The following is a 20,712-nucleotide window of genomic DNA, read 5'->3' on the forward strand; positions in this document are numbered from 1 at the left end:
GGCGTCCTTTCCAAAAGGCCATTTGGAGACTGTAATCTCATATCTTGCTAGTCTTCTCCACTGTAATTTTATAATCAAAACCATCTTCACCTGACTTCTTGTAATCCTTTCCTTCCATTTTTGTTATATTATATGCATCATAAATATAATGTGTGTGTGATATAAATATTATGTCTTTATGTATAATATACAGCTATCACCTAGCTACTCGTGTAGCCTCGTGTCTTTGCTAGTCATTTTATAATCAAAAACATGATATGAACAGAAAAACTGCCAATACTTCATAAACATAAAAACTCAAGGCGATGTGTTTCAACTTAGCGATCTAATACGGGATCGAGTCCATGGAGAAACATCTCGTGTTACCAGCTTCAGCCCGGCCCTAATGACCGCGAGGTTCTGACCCGTGTGCAAAGTTTCAAGAGTTTTTGAGCATGTTAAGAGCCCCAAAAGTGCCCCGTAAGTCGTAAAAAAAAAAAAAAAAAAAAAAATAATAATAATAATAATAATAATAATAATAATAATAATGCTGTCGCGTAAAATGACGAAGAGCTACGAGTGGGCCTACTTGTATTAGACCTATGTATTAGACAGATCTTCTGAGGTAAACTAAGCAAACTGTCAATCACTTCATTCGTGTTTTAGTTGGTTAATACTCCCATCCATCAAAATTTTGCTGACAAGACATTGGGTGGCTTTTATCCAGTCAAAAACCGAGGTGCTGAGAGTGACAGGTCCGCAGCCTGTTGTTGCGCTCCCTTCATATTTTGGTCATTACAGAGCCTCTGATTGAAGGAGAGAAACAGGGAATGGCTCATTTTATCAGAAACAGTCCAAACTACTGGGGAGAGATGGTTTTTGAACATTGGAATACAAATTAGAATCGATATTTCATTGAAAGTGAACATGATGGATTACTCTAACTGGAAGCGCTCATGAAAACTGAGGAGGATATTTAGTTTTTTCCCTATTTTTTTGTTGTTTTGGATTAAAAAGTGGGATGCATTTTGAAGAGTAGACCCTTACATTGAAATGTATGCTGGTGTTTCTTGGATTCGATCCGAACTGATCTGAACCATAGGAGATGAAAGATAAGTATTGCCGTTCATTTTGTTCATATTTACAGGGTGGGTCTGTCAGCATTTTATTGAACCCTTTCCTCTCTGGTGTATTGATTGCAAAAACAAGTTCAGAACGTGATTCTTGAGTGTTTTAGCTTTCAAATGATGCATAGTTTATGATAGTTGATTGAATATTTGTTATAAAACAAAGGTAATAAAATTATAAACACCCCCCCAGGGCCCGCCGGCGCCCCCCTGCTGGTTAACAGGATAAAGATTGAGCCATTCCAATACCTAGACTTTGTTGCCCTTAAGCCATTTTGCCACAACTTTGAGGTAAGATCTTTGTACCTATGTGCACTTGCAAACTGTAGTATGGCTTTTTTATGGTGGTTTTGGAGCACAGGCTTCTTCCTTGCTGAGCAGCCTTTCAGGTTATGTCTAAATAGGATTTGTTTTACTGTGGATATAGATACTTGTCTACCTGTCTCCTCCAGCATCTTCACAAGGTAATTTGCTATTGTTCTGGAACAGATTTGCACTTTTCGCACCAAACTTCGTTCATCTCTAGGAGACAAAACGTGTTTCTTTCCTGATCAGTATGATGGCTGAGTGGTCCTATGGCGTTTATACTTGTGTACTATTGTTTGTACAGATGAACGTGTTAACTTCAGTCGTATGGAAATTGCTTCCAACAATGAACCAGACTTGTGGAAATCCCCAAAAAAAACATTCTGAGGTCTTGGCTGATTTCTTTTGATTTTCACATGATGTCAAGCAATGAGGCACTGTGTTTGAAGGTAGGCCTTAAAACACATCCAGGGGTACACCTCAAATTCAGAAGCTAATTGTCTAAAGGCTTGACATAATTTTCTGGAACTTTCCAAGCTGTTTATAAGGCACAGTTAACTTCTGACCCACTGGAATTGTAATATAGTCAATTAAAAGTGAAACAATATGTCTGTAAACAATTTTTTTTTAAATTACTCATGTCATGCATAAAGTAGATGTCCAAAATGACTTGCCAAAATTATAGTTTGCTAATATGAAATCTATGGATTGGTTAAAAAATTTGTTTTAATGATTCAATCCAAGTGTATGTAAAGTTCTGACTTCAACTGGAGATGATAGATAGATAGATAGATAGATAGATAGACAGATAGATAGATAGATAGATAGATAGATAGATAGATAGATTTAAGGCTCATTCAGCATTAAGGCTCATCACAGCTGAGAGACACAACAGACTAATTAATTACTAGGGTTGCAACGGTATGAGATTTTCACGATAACCATCTCAGAAAATATCACGGTTTGATATTTGATAAGCAAATGCATATGGTATGATACTGTAAATTCATACCGTGGTATACTGTTGCAATCCTATTAATTACACAAACTTAAGGCACTTCCCTCTTACCAGAGTTTCCACATTTGAGAGGACATACAAAATAGGATGCATTTTCATCTTCAGAAAGCTGACTGACACACTACAGTATCTCCGCTTGAGAGTGGCAACAGGTGATCGATCGCATATGCTTCATATCTCTCTCTCTCTCTCACGATCCATAGCATAAGTAGTTCCATGCACAAATGCCTTATAAACGTACTCGGTTTTTCCTAATTGTTTTTCATTTACTTGTTCATTGAACTGTATATAAGCAATATCACACTCACAATCGTGCTGTATGTTCCTTAAATAATCGCACCTTTGCTCGTGTGATATTGCTTAAATATATATACATGATTGATTTTGTACCAATAAGATCTCACATTGGGGAGACTGATAAGAACAACATGTTACAACAAAAACCAAGCATGTGAACACTCACTGGCGAGTGATGCCAGGTGTGGCTGTATGTGAATCTCTTTGAGCAGAACGGCTGCGGGCAAGTGGATTGTAAGGTCACACCAGGCCTCTTCAGGTAGGAAGATATATGACCAAGCCGCAGAACGTGCCCGTCGATGTGGGGGAGTGGCCTGCAGAAGCACTTCAGCTGGCTGTGCTGTGGGACTGCTGGAGGTGATGGTGCCTGTGGGGGAAAAAATGCGTACCTAAAAAAAACACCCTTCCAAAAAGACATGCAAGCTCATATCCAACAAACCTTCAGTGTGATATCACATCATAATTAAGCATGCTTGCTGTACCAAGAGGGGCAAAGTTGTGGAGTCCTTCTGCATTGTCTGGTTCTGAGGTGAGCACTCGTGCTTTCAGGCTGCCATCTGCTGCTTTGCCTGGTCCAGAGTCCAGAAACTTCATGATGGTGGAGACCATGCTGCGGGCGGTGTTCACGATGGCTCGGGTGCTGGTGACCATGTTATTACAGATGAGCTGCACACCACCTAAACACACAGTCAGAATATATATATTTACAATAAATAAACATAGACCAATTCAAACAAACAGCTTCAGCTCTTTGAGAGAGCGTGTATTTTTTTATGTATGCGTATTTACATACCCATGTCATGGAAGGCTCTCAAGGCCTCGCTGGTGTCAAGCACTCTCAGGATAAACCACAGTAAAGGCTCAGAGAGCTGGCAAGTGGACAGTGAACCCTGTAGAATAAAAACTGTCATTATCGAGACAAAATAACAGTTCATATTCATGACTACGTTACTGCTGAATATGTGACCTCTCAAAATGTATCGATCTGGGGAAGGCATGGAAAACATGCATGACAAGACTTCAGCTTTCACACAGAGTCTGAAATATTGTAGTGATGTTCACTTGGAGGAGTCTTACCTGCCGGCCCATGTAGCCACAGGCCATGTAGGTGAGGATCGGCTGCAGCATGACCTGGACTGACGTGGCTTTTTTACTCAGAGTGGTCAGGATAGTGAAGAGGCCATCACCCACAGAGATTGCATCCAACCCTCCATGGAAATTCTCATGTTTGGTTAGATGGAGGCCACTAGCACCTTTTGGACATAGAAAGAATAACAAATTCATGAAAATGAAATGAAATGCAACATTTCTTTTTTTTTTACATTTGCATAAAATGTAATTATTACTAAAAACCTAATCTCTTTGTGACAGAATATAATGTGAATTTTGTATACCAATGATCATGGCCATGGCACTGCTGTTGCATTGTCCTAGAGCAGACAAGATCTGACTCATGATCTGCTGATTGGCCAAAACCAGGTCTGCCACACCCACTGCTGGGCCTTGGTGCTGAGCCGCACCCGCTGCCCCACCCTCTTTGCTTCCGCACACCTTTTCTTCATCCGAGACGCTATCAGAGGCACCGCCAGCTGAGGGAAGCCTTCCGCTGTACTCCCGATCGCCTGAAAGGGGCAGCATCACCAGGGCATTGACCAGCTTTAGTAGGTCAAACATCAGCTGATCACGTGTTGTCTCTCCACACACGGCCTTGGCATCACCAGGACGGATTATGTTGGCAAAGAGACCTCCAAAACATGCGCGGGCACCCACAGAACTGTCCGAACCACTGCGTGAGACCACCTTTTCTGAACACGTGATATAGTGGTGAACCAGGAAGGTGATGGACTCGATGACAGCCAAGATGGTGGTCACAGAAACCACCTCAAAGTTTTGCTCTAGGGTGAATTCTAAAAGCTTCACCTGGGCGTCTAGTGGACCTTGACCAGACTGGAATGGACCCCTATAGATAAAGAAGATGATAAACATTTTAGAGCAGGAAAACAAATAAATGAATAGTTCATCCAAAAATTGTAATTGTCATCATTCAGTCACCCTCATTTCAATATTCAAGTTCAGATTTAAACTTGATGCACACCAAAAGGTTGTAAGGCATACGAGTACCAGTGGTGTTTGGCATAAGTGACATCAAACAGGGTGTGAAGAGTCATACTTGCCTATAAGCAAAGAAATTTTGAAGTTCTGGCAGAGGAAAAGAATTTCAGCAAATATTTATTTAAATTTGTTCTGATCATCAAACAAATGACTTGAAATAAAACATTGATATATGCAATTCTTTGTTTGAAAAGAACAGCATGAACATTCTGCCAAACATCTCTAAGTGTCTACCTGGATAAAGAAATGTATACAAGATTGCAATGACATTAGGGTGAGCAAATGATGAGAGAATCCCCAATTCACTGATCTAGATGGTGTACATACATAAATTACTTACAAGCATCAGTTTGATGGCATAAAATGTATGTTAATTAACTACCTCTCTGTGGATAGGATGTGCAACAGCTTGAGCAGAAATTCACTGAATATCTGGGGACATGTGGAGGACAGATGCACCTGCAACCTGGTTAAAAACTCCTGCAAGGCTTGTGTTGCAGTGGGACCAACCTGGAAGGACAGGAAGAGAGAGAGAGAGAGAGAACGTGAAAAAAAAAAGAAGACAGAGGGTGTAAGAGGCATTTTCCAAATATATCACATGTAGCATTTTCCATGTCACAAGTATAAGTTTCTTGAGGCAGTGACAATACCTGTGAGCTGTGCTGGCTGGTGCCGTGAGGGTTTCCTCCAGACAGGAAGCGCACAAGCACATGCACGAGAGTGGGGTCAGACACCATCTGCTGGGCCGTGCTCTCCTGTACACCAATCCCACTGCTGGAGGCTACTGATATAACAAACACATACAAACTTACATGACATTTATGCATTTGGCAGAAGCTTTTATCCAAAGGGACTTGCAACACATTCAGGGAATACATATTACATTTTTTCTTGGGAATCAAATCCCATGACCAACATACACACACACACACACACACACACTTACTTGGGGATCTAAACACTGCAATGCAATGCAACACCTACAACACTGGATGAGTACAACAATAGATCCCTGGGTTTTGACTACCCTGAGGGGGGAATGCTTTACAGTTTCGACGCTTTGGTCTGTCATGGGAGAGGATTGGTTTTTCAAGCGTCGACTTGAAGGACGTATACTTACATGTTCCGATTGCACCTCACCACAGGAAGTTTCTTCGATTCAGTCTCGAAAACCAAGCTTACCAATTCAAGGTCCTACCATTTCGTCTGTCTCTGGCCCCTCGTGTTTTCATGAGGTGCATCAGTGCAGCTCTGTATCCTCTATGATCCAGAGGAATCATTCCTTATTTGGACAACTGGCTGTTTTGTGCCCCCACAAGGCATCAAGCTGTCCATGTCACCAGTCTGCTTATAGAGCATATGCAGAAACTGGGTCTCGCTGTAAACAAGACAAAGAGTTGCCTGATTCTGGTGCAATCGGTTACATTAATTGGACTCATGCAATATTTGCCACTCAGTCACATTCTTGGGCAGACAATATTCTGCAGCTCCTTGCTCGTTTCTGGCTGGGAACGATGCTTCCATAAAGTGTGTTACTATAGCTTATGGGGATGCTGACTGCCGCCACTTCTGTGATTGCACTGGGCTTGCTCCACCTTAGGCCTCACAAGTGGTGGAACAACATTTTATGGTTGAAGCCCACCAGACATCGTCAGTGGATTGTTGTTTCCCACTGTTGTGTTCATGCATTGACACAATGGAATCGCTGGGAGATTTTAATGGCCGGTGTACCCCTAGGGGTCATTCCTTCTTGATGGGAGGTGGTCAGGATGAGCTGTGTTATTATGCCGTACTGCCGTATTTTTTCTCTTCGTGGTGCATGGATTGTGGGTTGGATCCTACACACATTTTAAAAGGTATATGTTGCAGACATTTCTGTGTATCATGTACCAGTTAATGGTTCTTCTCTTGGTTCCCATTATTTTGTTTGTAGTTTTTGATATAAAAACATTTTTTGATTCAGGAAAAAAAACTGTATTACACAAAAAGAACATACACATACTGAAACAATTAAAACATTTTTATATCCCTTCCCCCCTGTGACCAGGGGGGATTTCTTACAAGAGGTATTTCTTGTCATTCTACTAGGTCTGTGTCTACATCTTTGGCTTCCTTTAGAGGAGTCTCCATGGCAGATATCAGTGCAGCTGCCACCTGGGCTTCTCCATGTACCTTTGCTCACTTCTATAAGGTCAGCGTTGCTACTCCACATGCTGTGAGTTCAGCGGTTCTTCAGGGACAGCCTTGGCTGTTTTTCAGGCGAGTAGCATTCCTCATGACTATATTGGTAGTAGTCATCCACTAGTGCTTAAGTACCACCTCTGGCGGTCAGGAGGAATGAAATGGAATGCTAGTTACTTAGGTAACTGTGGTTCTGTGAATTCCAGATGACCGCCAGAGTTATTAGTCACTCGGAGCCATTTTCAGATCTCTCCAGAGATGTTCAATCGGGTTCAAGTCTGGGCTCTGGCTGGGCCACTCAAGGACATTTACAGAGTTGTCCCGTAGCCACTCCTTTATTATCTTGGCTGTGTGCTTAGTATCGTTGTCCTGTTGGAAGATTAACCTTCACCCCAGTCTGAGGTCCAGAGCGCTCTGGAGCAGGTTTTCATCAAGGATGTCTCTATACATTGCTGCATTCATCTTTCCCTCAATCCTGACTAGTCTCCCAGTTCCTGCCGCTGAAAAATATCCCCCTGTAGGGAGGGGATTGGCCAGGTGATGAGCGGTGCCTGGTGACGCTTGTAATTCAGGCTGAAGAGTTCAATCTTTCTTTCATCAGACCAGAGAATATTGTTTCTCATGGTCTGAGAGTCCTTCAGGTGCCTGTTGGCAAACTCCAGGCGGGCTGTCATGTGCCTTTTACTGAGGAGTGGCTTCCGTCTGGCCACTCTACCATACAGGCCTGATTGGTGGACTGCTGCAGAGATGGTTGTTCTTCTGGAAGGTTCTCCTCTCCAGAGAGAAACGCTGGAGCTCTGTCAGAGTGACCATCGTGTTCTTGGTCTCCACCCTGACTAAGGCCCTTCTCCCCCAATTGCTCAGTTTGGCCGGGCGGCCAGCTCTAGGAAGAGTCCTGGTGGTTCCAAACTTCTTCCATTTATGAATGGAGGCCACTGTGCTCTTTGGGACCTTCAATGCTGCAGACATTTTTCTGTACCCTTCCCCAGATCTGTGCCTCGATACAATCCTGTCTCAGAGGTTTTACAGACAATTCCTTGGACTTCATGGCTTGGTTTGTGCTCTGACATGCATTGTTAACTGTGGGACATTACATAGACAGGTGTGTGCCTTTCCAAATCATGTCCAATCAACTGAATTTACCACAGACTCCAATCAAGTTGTAGAAACATCTCAAGGATGATCAATGGAAATTTTATGTACATGTGATTATTTTTTTTTTATTTGTAATACATTTGCAAAGATTTCAAACAAACTTCTTTCATGTTGTCATTATGGGGTATTGTTTGTAGAATTTTGAGGAAAATAATTAATTTAATCAATTTTGGAATAAGGCTGTATAACAAAATGTGGAAAAAGTGAAGCGCTGTGAATACTTTCCGAATGCACTGTACATCACTACTTGATTTGTTGGTATATTCTCTCGACATATCTAGCTGGCACTGCGATAATCCACTAGTGCTGAAGCACTGCCTCTGTCGGTCATCTGGATTCCACAGAACCACAGTTACCTACGTAACTAGCATTTTCTAACTGGGGCTTTAGCTCACTTTTGGGACTCAGAGCTGTTGTTGAGTAGCAGCATTAAACACTGAACAAAATTATTTGCAGCACAGATACTTAGAAAATGCTGTCCCCAAATGTAGCTAAATAAATACAAAGAAGCTCTGCCAAAGAAGGTTTGTTCTGTGTTTAATGGTTTTAATACATAAAACACACTTCATATCATGTAACAGGTGCAGACAGTCACCAGTGGCCATTATCAAGGAAGTTATTCAGAAAGTGGATCACACGACTGGAATAGCACATTCAGATCTCCTGATTTGGTTGGATCACCCCACCCCCACCCCAGAGATACAACCATGATTACAGTACACATATAGAAACACACACACGTTGGTGCGGCTATCCTTATGAGGACTCTCGATAGACATAATGATTTTTATACTGTATGAACTAAAGATTCTATCTCCTAACCCTAAACCTTACAAAAAATAAAGTTCTGCATTTTTACATAAAAAAAAAAAAAACTACATTTGGTATGTTTAAGTGATCTGAATTATGGGGACACTAGAAATGTCCCCAAACCACATTTATAGCATAATACCCTTGTAATTACCAGTTTGAAAACCACCCAAACCTGCCCACACAAACAGAAATGTAGGGCATAACCATGGCTTCCCTTAGAAAAATTCTCACACACCTGGCTGTGTCCATAAACTCACCAGAGTTACAAAAACAGGCTCAGGCTGACAGATACTTACCACTGGCAGTCATGTTGGTCATAAGGGTGAGACTGTGCAGGACGAGACACCATGTTCTCAGAGAGGTGTTAGGGTACCAGGCCGGCACTGACAGGAAGCTACTGATGGAGGCTGACAGAGACATACACCACAGTCAAATATACACTGAATTACAAATCTGATAAAATCTTCCTTCTTTCAAGGTAAAATACAGAGACTTGGAGGAATATAGTATCTGATTGGTCAAGGTATTTTAGGTGCATCAATCACTATTTTTAACCCTCCTATGCGATTCATAAAGGCATTATTTTTTTGCAATGAGGATAATGATACAATGTCTTCTTCCCTGATGTAATAAAAATTTAATTATGAATTTCTTTTGGGCTTTTATGCTATTTTATGCTTTTTTTTACAATTCATTTGCATATGCACATAAGAACATTTATGAAATTTCAGTACAGTAAAAACCTATAATTCATTAAGTTGAAACATGAAAAAAATATGAGAATGTGACATACACATTGGAGGCAGAATGCTGCCATCTGGTGAACTAAAAATAAATAACATGACTTGAAAATCATTTTGTGACGATAATAGCCAGTAGATGGCTGCAGGGTCTCCTGAACAGTAAAGCATTAGGTGTAGCTACAGAATGAACAGAGCAAGGCTTGACAAGGCCACATTTATAACTTAGAACTGTGGGAAAATGTCTTTGTTTCCATTACAGAAAAATGCAGTGTTTTGTCTGGAAAGTGATGAACTTGCATCTAAGCAAAAACTTTCCCACAGTGGAAAATGTATTCTTTCGTGCACTGGGCTCAGAATTCGTTCCTTTGATCTTTGTTCTCTCTGCGTGTGTGTGCGTGCGTGCGTGCGTGTTCTGCATTCTCCATCCTGGCTGTTTTTGTCTCACCCATTTATTTCTCTGTGTGTGTGTGTGTGTGTGTGTGTGTGTGTGTGCGTTATTGTCTCATCACCTCATTTTTGAGTGTATGTGTTTAGCATTGTAGCTGATTTATTGGTTTTATTTGTCAAATTTAAAAAAATTGCTCTGTCTTATGGTCTTTTCCATTCATTTTCAATGGTCGGTAAATTTTGACCACAAAGACAAAAGGTGTCGTTTTTTATGACCACTAACTTCACGATATTATTTTGTATATATTTAGACAGATTTGGAAAGTCTTGTACCACAATTTTTACTAAATGAGCAAAAGTGCTTCATTCAAAAATAACCAAAGACCATAGAGGGTTTAAATAATTTGCATCAAATATCTAGAAATAAATGACTGTTAGTTGTGTCCTAAGTGGTATACAATAACACAAAATTCTCAATCATTAAGGCATAAGATGTAATTCTTAAAGCAAAAGTGAAAAATGCAGCTGACACTTCAGAATTAATTATATTGAGTGCTCTATCATTCTGTAGGTGGATGTCACACCTTGGTTAAGGGGGATTGTGGGTACTCTGCTGGTATTAAAGAGGAAAATATCAGAGCCAGTCTCATCTGACCCTCCAGAGCATGAACTCAAACTCAGAGTCAACCATAGCTGCAGCAATGACTCCAACTACAGAGAGAGAAAGAGAGAGACACAGAGAGAAACAAAAACATTATCTGTTGAGCAAAGTACTTTGGAAAGTCATACTGTAAAGCAAAACACAGGTGTACATGACAAAAACAAACAAGTGTGTATACCTGTACATGGTGAACTTGCAGCAAAGAGAAGAGTTTGTTGAAGCAGGTGCTCAACATGGGGATGGAAGAGGGCTGTACCATCAGACTGCTGCCTGGGGGAGAGTTGTGGAATCCTCCACGCAAGAGAGAGTCGTCTGTCCCATTTGCAGACTGGGCCACTGTTTGAAACACAGGAGGGATGATTTTAAAAAGAACAAACAGCACACAAATACTGTACACATTGTATCTGCATGTTTCCAACTGTGAGTCTACTTCAAGGTCAGGTGGGGGTTATAGCTTGCAGAAGTAAGTCTGGAGTGTGTGTGTACCTGAAGGAGAAGTGGATGTTAATGCCTGTAATATGGCATCTGCCTCCAGTGTTGCCATCATCTTCAGCATGAGTTCAGCCTGTTGTTCTAATCCCACCTCCAGCCGAGCATCCAGAGCTGTACCACAAATTATGACACTTGAACACATTTCATATTACAGGGCTCCACAATAAGGATCGCCTGGGACCAGTGTGATTGTGTTTTGGGTTAATGAAATGGTTACTTACCCTTATGTGTGATCTACTGTTTAACATTGACACATTTAAAAACATGTTGGCAAGTTTCATTCAGATATGCATTTTTTTATGTATTTTTTCTTTTATTTTCTTTTGTGGGGCCACTGAATATATTGACAGGGCAAGTGCATATCTGAACTGCCAGACTGACTGGGCGAGCACAACAAATTCCATGTAATTTATTTTATGTAAATCGTTTATTTTCTAAAGTTTCTAACCTTGAGAAACAGACACTGAGAGGCTCTGAGATCCAGGCTTCTCTGCCACAGCAGCTGCAGGTGGTTTGCTCACAGGTATGCCCACACCCCCTGTGTAGGGGTTATAACTATATGATCCATAATCAGCACCCCAGTAATCATACCAGGTACTGCTGATTGGCTGCAAGAGAGAGCAGGTAAAAAAAAGATAAAAACAACAACAAACATATCTGACATAAATCTCTGAAAAAAAATAAAAATACTTTGTGGAAAGGGGTTAATAATAGACACACAACCCAGACATGAGTGTAAGTGTAAATCAGTTCTAAATACCACAATAAATCACAGATGTATCTGTTAATCTTTGATTACTGTCTGGGTTGGAATACATGCAGTAGTAATAAAACAAAGGAGGAATAGGTCCATACCTTAAAAACCTTGGCGGCGAGTGGATCTTTTTCCAAATCAATATCTAAAGGATCAATGTCAACATCCATCAAGTCCTGTAGCAAGTCAAAGTCTATTTCTTTATCTTTTTCCAAAGATGACGGTGGTGGAGCACCTTTGGGCAACAAAAAGACCTTTAATATTGCAAGAGCAGTGTACCAACTAGAAGCAACTTCCTGCTTCAGGAAGTCAGGCTGTCAAACTCCTCTCAGACAGATGGTCCAAACAGTGGATCATTGACCCATTTTGAATTGAAAAGCAACTGCTTACCATTGACTAAATGCACCGATAAAAGTTGATTTAGCATATTATGACAATGCTTTAAAAGTATATAGACAAACTTTAAAGAGTCAAATCATCTGCACTGTTCCAACTGCTCCATGTTACTTTAAAATAGCAAAATCTCATGTAAAATTCAAATGGGTCACATGTGCAACGATATCGATGGAAGCCCAAATTAATCACGCATGTGAGCCGCTCTGCGTGTTTTACGAGAGCTCACATTTTAAGGAGCGCCTGGCTGATGTGCTCACACAGATCCCGTTCACTGGAGCTCGGGTTTCACGGGAAGCACGCTTGACGTGCACGCACTAATAGCAGAGCACAATTTGGCTTCACAGACCCTGCGCACATCCTTGACCCAAATTAAAAGCATATTTAGTGCTCATAAAGTGTAATGAATGTTATAAGGTTGCTTCATCTCCTGACGGAAATGCGTACGGATGTAGCTGACATTAGTATTAAAATAAAGGTATCCATCCATCCATCCATCCATCCATCCATCCATCGTCAACCGCTTATCCTGTGTACAGGGTCGCGGGGGGCTGGAGCCTATCCCAGCTAACTATGGGGCGAAAGGCGGGGGACACCCTGGACAGGTCGCCAGTCAATCGCAGAAAATAAAGGTATATCTTTAAAAAAAATTATATTTACGCATTGTTTTAATAACATCTTTAAAAAAAATTATATTTACGCATTGTTTTAATAACATTGGATCGTTGCATCGATCCAGATCGATGAATTGTTACACCCCTACCATCATAAAACGTAATAAAGAAAAAAGGAAATAAAAAATAAAAAACACAAAACACAAAACATGCATTTAGCTCATTAAAGAGAGTAAAACAAACAAAAAAACATCAGAAATAAGAAAGGTGAGGCTCCATGAGGTGACGTGCTTTTCAGGCGGGTTACCAACGTACTTTGGAACACAGAGGGCATCCCAGGTGTCCCTGCGATGATATCAGGTCCTAGGGGCTCATCGATTGTCTCCACCAGGGGAATTGGGGTTGATTGGGGGAGTGAGTCATCACAATCCACCCCCACAGAGGAAGAGGAAGCCCCTGCCTCATCAGCCCCCGCCCCCTCCATCCCATCCACACACACTGGAGACAAAAGCTCTCCTACAAAAAGATCACACAGCATCAGTGAAATAAACCAATTTGATTTCTTCAAAAATATTGTCTCTATCTATAAAACTACAGTTAAAGGTCAAAGAAATCAAGCTTCTAAAACAATGAATTCTTGACACTCTTAAGACAAACCACACCTGTGAGGATGTCCTGCAGCATGCAGGTGAGGGAATACTGGGCCCAGGCTCCACCCCAGGAAATGTCCCCACGGTTGAAGTCCGTTCCCACCAGTAAAAGCAGCAATCTCTCCAGCTGCTGTTCTGCAACAACCTCACACAGGTGGATTGTGGGCCTTGTGGCATTTGCTATTCTGGCCAATACCTAAACAGGTGAAGAAGATTTAAAGCAAGATGGGATTTCTAGAGCGACCACGCATCTATAACAAATTACAAGACTCCATGGCCATCAGAGAGCCAATTTGAAAGCAGACATGGCCACATTTCTGAATACAGTTAAAGTAAATAGCACACCTTGCAGACAAAGAGAAGTAAGTCTGCATGACAGGTAAAGTCCATGGAGAGAAGGAATAAAGCGAGCTTCTGGACGACGCAAATGCAGCGCTCATGAGATAAAGTGAAAGGCAGGAGTTCGACCTCAGGGGCCTCTTTTGACACAGAAGCCTCTGAGTCCAAGGTGGAGCGTGGCCATTCTGCTGTTCGCCTCAAACGGATCAGATCCTTAAAGTGCTGACAAAGGGGAAAAAACCAAAAAACACATGGTTTAATATATGCGTGTCCATAGTATGACATTAGTATCTTTAACTAATACTAATGCTATCCTATGCCAAAACCTAAGAGATGTTCCATAAAGTTAGTTACGCATCCAAGATAAGTTGTCAAAAGGCTGAGGTTGGAGGTCTCACCTTGGACGTGGCTTGCTTGAGTTTGGCTTGTTCCACCAGAAGCTTGTAGGAGGAACCTTTATTGCTCTGGATTTTCTCCTTCTCGATTTGTTCCACTAAAGCTTTCTGTTTGGCTTTCAGTAAATTTAACTGCTGCAATAAAAAGGGAACTGATCAACATCCCCACTACAACTACAAAGGCAAAGTTCAAGAGCAGAACTTTGAGCAGAATTCAACTTGGTTTGTTAACCATGAAATATAAGTGTTAACCATGAAATATAAGTGGCCAATATTGGCAGAAGAAGTTTGCAGACACGTGTACCTGTTTGTGGTGGACTAGCTGTTTACGGATCTTGCGTGAGTACAGGCGATCTAAACTGCTGTTGCTTCCTTTGGTTGATCTGCTTGGGTTCTGAGATTGCAGACTGTTATTTATGAAGCTCCACTGGTTCCCTGATGTGATTAGAATGAAAAAAGGACAAATTTCAAAACACCTTAACTTTAGTCCTCAGGCTTGTCTAGATATTAAGATATCTTTATAACACCAACAGACCGGTTTATGTATGATCTCTTAATAATCAATCAAAGGTCTGTTCTGGAAGGTTTTCTCTTGCATTGAGTCATACCTGTGAAGGATCTCTCCCTGTCTTTTCCACCCATAGGTTTCTTGGCTGCATTGGCTTCATCTTCAACACTGGCCACATAGTCAAGAAGTCTGGAAACCAGCATTACCACCCAGCTGATCATGGGGATATCCAACACACCTACAAACTCAAACACATTACATAAACACACACACAAACATATATATATATATAAGACATGTTTTTCATTACATCAAAATTTACCACTAACAAAGAAAGATTCTCACACACACCTTCTGTCCTACGGGGCTGTGCTGCAGAGGTCTGTAGCAGAGGGGATAACAGAGTGTCCAGCAGGTTTAACAAACCCTCCAGAACTCCACTGTTACTCAATGACCTTTGGCCAATACAAGACAGCAGCATGAACACCCTGAGAAAATGAACAGAGATATAAACATGAAACATGATAAACGTGTCATACTTCTGAGCAAGACCAGAACTCTTGGCAAGGATTTTCTACAATATGTTTTAGTGTTGTCAAAAATACCGGTACTCCGGTACCAAGTCGGTACTGAAACCAAATTTTTTTTACGATACCAGAATTTCTGAAGGTACCGCAGTACCAAGTAACGGGTCTACCCGGTACCCATGCAGAGTCTGGAACTTTTGAACGCTCACAACAAGCAAAAGATGGCAACAAGCAAAGCTGCTGCGGAGTCCCAACTTAATCTTGTCGAAAAGAAAAGTGGAAAAAGCCAGGTTTGGAAATTCTTTGTATTTGAGACTGATGAAAAGGGAAACATCATAGATCAGCAAAAACCTATTTGTAAACGCTGCTTTCACACTTTTCTGACGAAAGGAGGAAACACATCAAACTTAATAAAGCACCTGAAAGACAGACACCCGGATTAATTCAAGGAAATAAAGCAGGTTAGTTTAAAAGCATATTATCATTTGCATTAGGGCTGAAATGATTAGTCGACATTATCGACAACGGCGAAAATTAAAAAATGAAGAGACAAATTTTCATTGTCGAATAGTCGTTTGATCTCATTTAACGTAAAATGAAATCATATTAAACTGTAATGACGCGCGAGAGCAGCACTGCAGATCACGCCTGACTGAGTAGAGGAATAATTACACAGATCACAGTACAGATGCATTCTAAAGTTTCACAGCTTCATTTTATGTAGATCCCAAAGTATTAGGGAATTATAAAAAATAAAAAAAAAGTACATTCAGAAGCAGTCTAGTTGTGGAATAAGCGTAGTCGGTGCTCTTTAAAGCTCTTACAAATGCAGTTATATTTCATGTGTAATAGCTTTATTAAAGTTCAAATAATACAGAAGCAGGTAATGTTAATAACTATAAACTGCAGAAAATGGCATATTGGTGTGGTCGGTGCCTCTTCAATGAGTTGCACGAATGTCCCGATCTAAGGGGGAGAGATTGAAACTGCACCCGTCTGAGGGGGACTCTGCCTTGGGGACACTCATCCCTCAAGCGTGGACGCTTAATGCAGCTAGATTAGAACGCGATTGCTTTCAACTTATTTAATCATTATATATGTCACTGTGCATTTATAATCGTGAAGAAAATTGCCAATATGCAGCTTTATTAATAAGAGAGCACTTTGCACATTAGTTTGGAAATTGTTTTGTATTCATTCTATTGTATGCTTGTTTATTTAGTTATTTTTTTAGTACTTGGTAAAAACTTAATAAAGAAAAACTAAATCTTATATAAGTGTTCAAAAATACTTTAAGCATACATTGTACAGTTTTGTTATAATTCAAAAATAATATATTTAACTTGAAGTGTTGCTCAATGGCATATTTCTGTTCTTAGTTCTGCTGCTAATGTTTTGTTAACTTTGTTAATAAAAGAGTGTTGTTTAGTAACCTGTTTTTGCTTTGGTACCGAAAATGGTATCGAGTGCCGTGAAATTTCAGATGGTATTGGTACCGACTACTGAAATTTTGGTACCGTGACAACACTAATATGTGTACGTACAACTTTCTATGTTTGTGCATTTTTACTTTACCTGTCCTGAGGGAAGATGAGCAGCTGCTCAGAGTTGTAGAGCTCCTGCAGGACGTTGGAAAGGAACTGGCCCCACCACCTCTCCCCACCACAGAGCTGCACCAGCAGCAGACCTGCATGCAAACGAATTTTAGGAGTCCCACTGATGCACAGCTGCTTGAAGAGCTCCTCACATGCCTGGGCGTGAAACGTGTTCTGCAAAACTGAGGGCACGGAGTGACCTGTGGGAGACATAGAAAAAAACATTTAACATAAAAATGATTGATTGATTACAAACTGATTACAGAAAGAGAAGATGAAAGAAAAAAGACAGTGGAAAATTAAGTTTAAATAGTTTTTAAATAAAAAATGAATACTAAATACAAAAACAGATGAAGTGTTAATAATTTCAGCAGAAAATGGAGTCCACATCAGTGCAGAGGCTGCTGACGTACCATTAGATACATCAGAATGTTCACCAAAAATAGTCTAGATGTAACTTGGTAAATATTACTTTTCCATGACCGCATGGATAGAAAAGATGTTTCAGAGAAAGAGTTAAATTTTGATAATATATTATGAAAATACTTTGTATATACACATTTAACATGCTGAAGAATAAAATGCACAGATAAATCCATTACAGTAACACCAGGAACATTAATTTAGAAAACAAATGGTCTATTTTGCTTTCAAATAAGGAGGTGCTGTTTAGACCAGCTTCTTCTCTCACCATTACAACAGTGTAGCAGGCTGAGCAGTGTGTCCAGCAAGTATCTGATGATGGTTCTGAGCTGTTCTGTCGAAGAATTCTGGACAAGCTCTCTGGGGTCATAATTCTCGGTCAGGTGTTTGCGGGTGGCACCCAGAGACACACGCAACCTCTGTACGGCATGATGGGCCAGGTTGAGCTGCAGCTGCAGCTGAATGCAGTCCTGGTAGGCAGAGAAAACACGGGAATCCTCTTCTACAGCTTTATCAGGCTTACGCAGGAAGTACTGTGCATTATTAGCGCTGTTAAGAGGTGGCAGGTCTATGTTCTGAAGCAGTGTCTCCAGCCGATGACAGGCTAGATTATACCTGCAAAAGAGATTAGCATAGTTAGACTAATACAGAACATATTCAGACCAGTGTCTGAAATTACAGAGTGGTTTTGCCTCCTGGAATAGATTTTCTGCGGCATTTTTTACCAACAGGACAGCATATTATTTCTAACATATAACAGTGTGTTGTCCATTTGTCAAATACTTAAATTGAAAAAACTAAATGATATGGTCACTGCACCATCCAAACATAACTCAGTGTTTCCCCTATATGCACTATACAGCAGCGCTGTGCCACTGTTGGGATTTCACATGGTTAATTTACTATTCTTGACACAACAATGCTTGCCAGCCCCAATCAGCTGTGCACTTGGTGCACTGTGAAAGAGACCCCACCACATACACAGAAATACACGCACATACTTAGTGACGTCACTACATAACACACGTGTCAAACTCACTTCATTTCACGTGGCCCGCAAGTTCATTTCTGAAATGTAGGATGGCAGGGCATCACAACATGGCTCAATCATGGATAAAAGCAGCACGAGAATAAAGCAGGTGCGGGAATTAGCGGACTAGTCTCAACCAAACATACTAATTTAAATGTGCATGTGAACCAGTGATATGTGTGGCAGGGATTACAAAACCCATTTGAATGCGGTACAGAATTGTCTGTTGCAAAACTCCAAATGTCTCAGTGATAATTTTTTTTTAAAATAAACAGAGCCCCAATTTTAAACATCACTGACAAAGAAAACAGGAGAAAACAAATTAGAAGGCTTTTCAATTCTCAAATCACAACACTTTCAAAAATTTAACATGGATTTACTGTAGTAAAACTAACTGTACTGTATTAATAGTTGTTGTGGCAGGAACTTTCTATATATATTTAGACTGCTGTTTTTTCATTACAAAATTGCCATAGTCCTTTATATAGAAACCATAGTTACTAACGTAAGGCTGGCTTAAGATGTCGTAAAAGTCAAAGAACTCTGCGAAAACCAAGTTATATAAACTCCTACACAGATGAGCATCTCCTGTCAACACATCCTGCTGAGCAAGGACCATAAAACGCAAATCTCTGTCCCCCTCTACCCATCCTGTTTCCCTTCAGCTCATTACACCTAAAACTCACCTAAGATCTGCATGTAACAAAATATAATATCTGATGTATACAAATAATGTGACTAGGAATGTTTGATATAATTTAAAATGTCGCAGTGTGACTGTTACAATGGTCCCTTTCCCATGTTGATAAATCTAATGGTAACAAAGTTATAAGGTCTTTGCCAAATGCTGTATAATTCTGGATATTTCAATTTAGCCATATACAAATTAGGGTACAAATAAATCCTGATGTGGCCTAGGCTGAAATTGAGTTTGACATTCCTGTTTTAAGCTATTCCTCGACCAACGAGTGTTAATATGGGTCTGGCGTTGCAGGTTTGTGGATAGCACAGCTGCTGAAAAAAATCCTAGGGGAAACGCTGTAACTATATGTTACTAGACAGAAAATAGAATATCATGAAATGTCAAATGTCAGATAAATTATTAAATTTTTTATTTTTTTTTAAAGATCACCTCAAAGGCATATCTGGGTCACTTTCTGTGGCATTTTTGCCCCAAGCCTGGTTACTCTCTGACCCCAAATCAGACTACGGCATTTGTGAAAATACGTATATATATATACACACATACACATTTATATATACATACATACATACATTCACACACACACACACACACACACACAGATACATACATACATATACATACACACACACACACACACACCATCCGGAAAGTATTTCAGCGCTTCACTTTTTCCACATTTTGTTATGATACAGCCATATTCCAAAATGGATTCAATTCATTATTTTCCTAAAAATTCTACAAACAATACCCCATAATGACAACATGAAAGAAGCTTGTTTGAAATCTTAGCAAATTAAAAAAAATAAAAATAATAATAATATATCACCTGTACATAAGTATTCACAGCCTTTGCTCAATACTTTGTTGAAGCACCTTTGTCACCAATTACAGCCTCATGTCTTTTTGTGTACGATTCTACAAGCTTGGCACACCTATTTTTGGGCAGTTTCTCTCATTCTTCTTTGCAGGACCTCTCAAGCTCCATTAGGTTGGATGGGGAGTGTCGGTGCACAGACATTTTCAGATCTCTCCAGAGATGTTCAATCGGGTTCAAGTCTGGGCTCTGGCTGGGCCACACAAGGACATTCACAGAGTTGTCATGTAGCCACTCCTTTGTTATCTTGGCTGTGTGCTTGGGGTCATTGTCCTGTTGAAAGATGAACCTTCGCCCCTGTCTGAGATCCAGAGCGCTCTGGAGCAGGTTTTCATCAAGGATGTCTCTGTACATTGCTGCATTCATCTTTCCCCTCGATCCTGACTAGTCTCCCAGTTCCTGCCACTGAAAAACATCCCCACAGCATGATGCTGCTACCACCATGCTTCACTGTAGGGATGGTATTGGCCAGGTGATGAGCGGTGCCTGGTTTCCTCCAGACATGACGCTTGCCATTCAGGCCGAGGGAGTTCAATCTCAGTTTCATCAGACCAGAGAATATTGTTTCTCATGGTCTGAGAGTCCTTCAGGTGCCTGTTGGCAAACTCCAGGCGGGCTGTCATGTGCCTTTTA

General features: G+C 40.6%; 1 protein-coding gene across 3 annotated transcripts in view; it reads right to left on the reverse strand.

The window, feature by feature from the left end:
* The window catches only part of LOC127656848 (baculoviral IAP repeat-containing protein 6-like), a 191,222-nt gene that overhangs the window by 107,229 nt on the left and 63,281 nt on the right, over positions 1-20,712 (reverse strand). For 2 of the 3 annotated variants that reach the window (XM_052145340.1, XM_052145342.1), the window contains exons 29-50: positions 17,738-18,084; positions 17,027-17,246; positions 15,276-15,412; positions 15,025-15,162; positions 14,721-14,851; positions 14,420-14,551; positions 14,028-14,243; positions 13,695-13,878; positions 13,348-13,548; positions 12,127-12,260; positions 11,720-11,879; positions 11,266-11,382; positions 10,958-11,115; positions 10,703-10,829; positions 9,285-9,395; positions 5,490-5,623; positions 5,222-5,349; positions 4,122-4,687; positions 3,805-3,980; positions 3,521-3,617; positions 3,210-3,404; positions 2,894-3,094 (exon numbers count right to left, since the gene is read on the reverse strand). In XM_052145340.1, coding sequence (XP_052001300.1) covers positions 2,894-3,094; positions 3,210-3,404; positions 3,521-3,617; positions 3,805-3,980; positions 4,122-4,687; positions 5,222-5,349; positions 5,490-5,623; positions 9,285-9,395; positions 10,703-10,829; positions 10,958-11,115; positions 11,266-11,382; positions 11,720-11,879; positions 12,127-12,260; positions 13,348-13,548; positions 13,695-13,878; positions 14,028-14,243; positions 14,420-14,551; positions 14,721-14,851; positions 15,025-15,162; positions 15,276-15,412; positions 17,027-17,246; positions 17,738-18,084 — 4,010 coding nt within the window. The remainder of the gene's footprint in view (positions 1-2,893; positions 3,095-3,209; positions 3,405-3,520; positions 3,618-3,804; positions 3,981-4,121; positions 4,688-5,221; positions 5,350-5,489; positions 5,624-9,284; positions 9,396-10,702; positions 10,830-10,957; positions 11,116-11,265; positions 11,383-11,719; positions 11,880-12,126; positions 12,261-13,347; positions 13,549-13,694; positions 13,879-14,027; positions 14,244-14,419; positions 14,552-14,720; positions 14,852-15,024; positions 15,163-15,275; positions 15,413-17,026; positions 17,247-17,737; positions 18,085-20,712) is intronic. The other variant, XM_052145341.1, reaches the window with a different exon arrangement.

Source organism: Xyrauchen texanus, chromosome 16 (genome assembly GCF_025860055.1).
Source record: "Xyrauchen texanus isolate HMW12.3.18 chromosome 16, RBS_HiC_50CHRs, whole genome shotgun sequence".
Taxonomy (NCBI): domain Eukaryota; kingdom Metazoa; phylum Chordata; class Actinopteri; order Cypriniformes; family Catostomidae; genus Xyrauchen; species Xyrauchen texanus.